We start from the raw sequence: 4,215 nt of genomic DNA, 5'->3' as shown, positions 1-4,215 counted from the left end.
TAGTGACTTGGTTGTTCTGTTCATTGCAGAGTAACATTCTCTTCCTCTCACTGTTAATAGTGCCACAGAAGTACCATGAGAGTGTGGAAAGAGTGTTCCACTCCTTGGTAATGTGAAAGTCAGACAGGATGAAGCAAAAGTTAGAAACCACAATCTCAGTTCCCCCTAAAAAAATCCCTTAAAGAACAGAACATTCCCTCAGCCTCCTCTTCGTTGTCTTTTCTGTCACACAGGACAACACGGACCAGAGTATTTAGAAAATAAACCTCAAAAAAGTGTTGTAGATGAACATAAAAACCTTGAAAGTCAAATGTTCCTAAAGTCAATCTGCAGAAGTATTTTTATTCTTGCTGTGTTTTCTAAGGGGCATTAATTATCCTTGTGTTAGGTCTAAGTCACCTCTAAGTATTAATTCATACAAATATTCTTCATTTTATGAAGTAAGGCAGAGCAGACCTATCGACAGAGAAAACATTTTAGGCAACCCAAAGCAGTAAAAATGGTTCAGAAGCACACACGAAATTTCTGTAAATTCTTTATTGCATGGATTCTGAAAAAAAGTATTCCCTTTTCTACATCAGCTCATCAGCTCCCAGGGTCCCAAGTGTTACAGGGTCTGCCTTACACACTGATGTCAGAAGAAGGAGTTCAGTTTTCCGCAAGCCAAGCTTGTTTTACAGAACAGGAAACCAACCAACAGTTAGAAAAACACTCAATAAAGCTGGTATTACAAGGAGAGCTCCCTTTAGCTATGCAAATCTGCCACTGATGTAATTCATCCATCCATCCATCCCAATTTATTTACAGTGCAGCTTGAATCCACTCATCTCACTGGGCATCTTCCAGTTAAATCTGTATTTAAACCACGTTTTTCTCTATATATCCTAAACTAGCTCTGAGCCCCCTGCAGGCTCTCTGGGGACCCTTGGCTGTTCCTTTGTGGTGCAGGATGTTGCTGACAAGCTGATGAAGCAGAGGCAGCAGAGGACAATCGTGTGTGTCAGGGCTGGGGCTCCTCAGAGGCTCCAGAGCATGGCCACAGCCTTGCAGATGCCCACGTCGTGGTAGTTGAAGTGGCAGAGGCCAGCGAAGGTCAGGGCAGACAGGACGTACAGCCCCGTGTTGGCCACTTTAATGGGGACATCTCCGTGCACATAATCAGTGATTACCTGGCCCAGACCCCTGAAGGAGAGAGAAAAGCTCAAATCAGCAAAGTTCACTCACTAAAACCCATCCTCTTTGTGTCCCCCGTTCTGCCAACTGGCTTTTCTCCCCCTTTCCAGCCTTTCCTGAAGAATGCTCAGCTCCCACACAGAAAGAGGAAAAATCTATTTCAAAAACAAACCAAAACATTCCAGATTCCCTTGAAAATACACACATTGGCTCAGAGTTTTCTTGAGGAAAACAAGGGCTGACCACAGCTCTCCAAACAGAATCCTTGGATCTGCCTTCTTATCTGACTTCCAAGGACTGGAAAAGAGGAAAAGCAAGGAAATATCTGGGACCAGCCACTGTCACAAAGACACAGAAGACTCCTGGGTATGCCTTTAGATTAAAAGAGTGGCAACCAAAGAAATTAGTGTATTTTTAGTTTGTTTCTACATCTGGAAGTGAACTCCTGTCCAGATTTGAACTATCCAGCAACCTGAGACACGGGATGCTTGTTTTGGGAAAAAGCTCCCAGTCAGAGCAAGGAAAGTGCAAGAATCCCTGGCACAAATTCCTAAGGGCAAAGCTGAAGTTTAAGAAAACCTGGCACCCCCAAAGTACCACAAAAATCTGTTTTATCCTTGTGGCCAGGAACTCCCAAACCAGGATCACCTCAGGAAGGTGGGTGCTGCCAGCCTGGCCAACCACGTAGCTGGATCCACTCCTAATTAGTCTTGTCCCTGCTCTCATTAAGGATCACAGCAGAACTACACTGAGCAAACATCCATCCAGGAATAAAGGAAATAATCACCCATGTCTCCTTAGTGGAATATTTGCTGTGAGTTCTTTATTATGCAGAACCACTGAGATGGATGAGATGACCATCTCATCACCACTGAGATGTACAAAGCCAGTGCACGGAGCTTTAGAGGCAGAATATTTGTGTATTTTTTTATACAGATCTGTCCTCTTTCTGTTTCCTTCTGTTCACACAACACTGATTCTTCCACATGCTAAAAACATCCAGGATTCTACACCTCCAGTGGCAAGGAAGTGCTCTTAAGGTTAAGATTTTATGGATTCTTTTTCTGAGTGAGAGGACAGTGTGAGAAAGGAAGACCAAAGTACAACCACTCCTGCCACCGAACGTGGAAACCAAGGACTTTTTCCAGCTGTTTTACCCTAGCCCAGGATGAGGTTTGGAGGCACCAAAGCTCCTTTGCTGTGAGCTGAGCCCTGCTGTGCTTACCAGTGGCCGTGCAGGGTGAGGGCTGCAGCCAGGGAATAGTCCACAGCTGGTCCAGGGCACAGGTAGGCTGCGGGGAGCAGCCCCAGCAGCAGCACACTGACAGCTCGCTCCCCTGTCCAGTGCAGAGACGCAGCCTTGGAACCGCCTGCAAGGAGAGACATTCTCAGGGAAAAGCCCCTCTGCCAAGGGCTCTGCAGCCCTTGGAGGGCTGGCTGGGATGGCTTGGACATCTGGAGGGTTTGCAAACCAAAACCCTGCTTGAGCAAGGCTTGGCAACACAACGGGAGCATCAGCCCAGGCTGAAACCATCAAGAACTGACTCTGCGAAATTATCAATGCAACACCCCAAAGTGCTCAACTAACACACAGATATCATACACCTAAACCAAAATGCAAATGGTTTCCTTCGTTTTGGCACGGAGAAAAGAAATTTAGAAAGCGACAAGACAAGGAAAGCAAAGGATCTGAAGTTTGGACTTGGGCAAAGTGCAAACTGAAGTGCTATTGACTGGTAAGAGTGCTGCTGAAGGGGAGGGTGCACACACTCCTCACAGCCTGAGGCACCACAACTGCACCTTTATTTATCACAAATAACATCTCTGCACAATTACTGCCCTATCTAACAACGCTCAGCATTTCACAGCTTTTCCCTTAAACCAACGGGCATTTAGGATTATTTTTTCCTTTGCTGGTAACACCCATAACTGTACATCACCCAACAGGACACCAAGAAAAGCACTGCACCATATGTAAATATCTTCTGTTCTCTGTTACAGCTGCCACTTAAAATCTCCTAGAGTGGCCCCAAAAAATTATAGACTCAGCCTGGTTTGGGGATGGGAGGGACCTTAAAGCTCATCTTGTTCTTAGGTCCCTGCATGGCCATCAGGTACTACCTCTGTCACCTCTGTTGGTGCCTTGAAGGACCCAAAGGAGCCAAAATCTGGTCCTTTACAGCCCTTTCTTGGCAGAATCACAGAATATTCAGAAGTTGGAATAGACTTGAAGGATCATCTAACATCCAGCCCTGGGCAGGATGCCTTGAGCTAGACCTGGGTGCTCGGGTTTCGGCAGTTCCAGGGATGGGAAAAGGGTCCTGATTCCGGGAAAACGAGATCCCCGCACACCAGCACGGACGAACAGACAGACAGACAGACAGACAGACACAGACAGGGCCGTACCGTGTCCCTGGCGGGGCGGGCCGTGGCTGTCGCGGGCCGGAGCGCAGCGGGCGGCGGCGGCACCGAGCGCGGCGGGGCGGCGGAGCAGGGCCGAGCCCAGCAGAGCTGCGGGGACAACGGGGGCGCGACGTGAGAACCCCGCACCCTCCGGGGACCCGGAGCCACCGGGGTCCCGCTCCCTCCGGGGACCCGGAGCCACCGGGGTCCTGCACCCTCCGGGGTCCCGCTCCCTCCGGGATCCCGCACTCACTGGGGTCCCGGAGCCACCGGGGTCCCGCTCCCTCCGGGTCCCGCACCCTCGGGGTCCCGCACCCTCCGGGATCCCGCTCTCTCCGGGTCCCGCTCCCCGCCCCGCTGCCCCGGCCTCACTGACCCAGGGCGGCCCCGCGGGGCCGCGGCCGCAGCAGCGCCAGCGCCATGTCCGCTCCAAGGGCACCGCGCCCGGACACGGAACCGCGCCCGAGCTTCCGCCGCCGCTTCCGCCTCCGGGGCACCGGCACGGCCGGGAGCGGCCGCCGCGGGGCTCCGCGGGGAGGATGTGAACGCCCGAGGCAGCGGTGGGGGGATCTAGGGCAGGAATGCTCCGCTGTGAGGGCGGGCAGGCCCTGGCACAGCTGCCCAGAGGAGCTGTGGCTG

At 51.3% G+C, this 4,215-nt stretch overlaps 1 protein-coding gene across 1 annotated transcript; it reads right to left on the bottom strand.

Moving 5' to 3' along the window:
* Positions 1 to 522: 522 nt before the first annotated feature.
* Positions 523 to 4,087, bottom strand: SDHD (succinate dehydrogenase complex subunit D). Its single transcript, XM_071449765.1, has 4 exons — positions 3,953 to 4,087; positions 3,580 to 3,684; positions 2,399 to 2,543; positions 523 to 1,182 (listed from the first exon to the last, which is right to left on the bottom strand). The coding sequence occupies exons 1-4, from the start codon at positions 3,996 to 3,998 to the stop codon at positions 1,017 to 1,019; spliced, it is 462 nt and encodes a 153-aa protein (XP_071305866.1). The 5' UTR covers positions 3,999 to 4,087; the 3' UTR covers positions 523 to 1,016.
* Positions 4,088 to 4,215: the final 128 nt, after the last annotated feature.

This window comes from Agelaius tricolor, unplaced genomic scaffold (assembly GCF_023055355.1).
Source record: "Agelaius tricolor isolate 1412-34295 unplaced genomic scaffold, bAgeTri1.0.p SCAF_29, whole genome shotgun sequence".
Taxonomy (NCBI): domain Eukaryota; kingdom Metazoa; phylum Chordata; class Aves; order Passeriformes; family Icteridae; genus Agelaius; species Agelaius tricolor.
The sequence above is the reverse complement of the archived record's forward strand: the minus strand, read 5'-3'. Positions and strand labels throughout refer to the sequence as shown.

Excerpts from the sequence above, each read along its gene's own strand:
- SDHD (XM_071449765.1), bottom strand. The coding sequence starts at position 3,998 with ATGGCGCTGGCGCTGCTGCGGCCGCGGCCCCGCGGGGCCGCCCTGG. Across the intron at positions 3,685-3,952 it reads GCCCCGCGGGGCCGCCCTGG|CTCTGCTGGGCTCGGCCCTG; the intron begins GTCAGTGAGGCC and ends TTGTCCCCGCAG. Across the intron at positions 2,544-3,579 it reads CCCGCCCCGCCAGGGACACG|GCGGTTCCAAGGCTGCGTCT; the intron begins GTACGGCCCTGT and ends CTCTCCTTGCAG.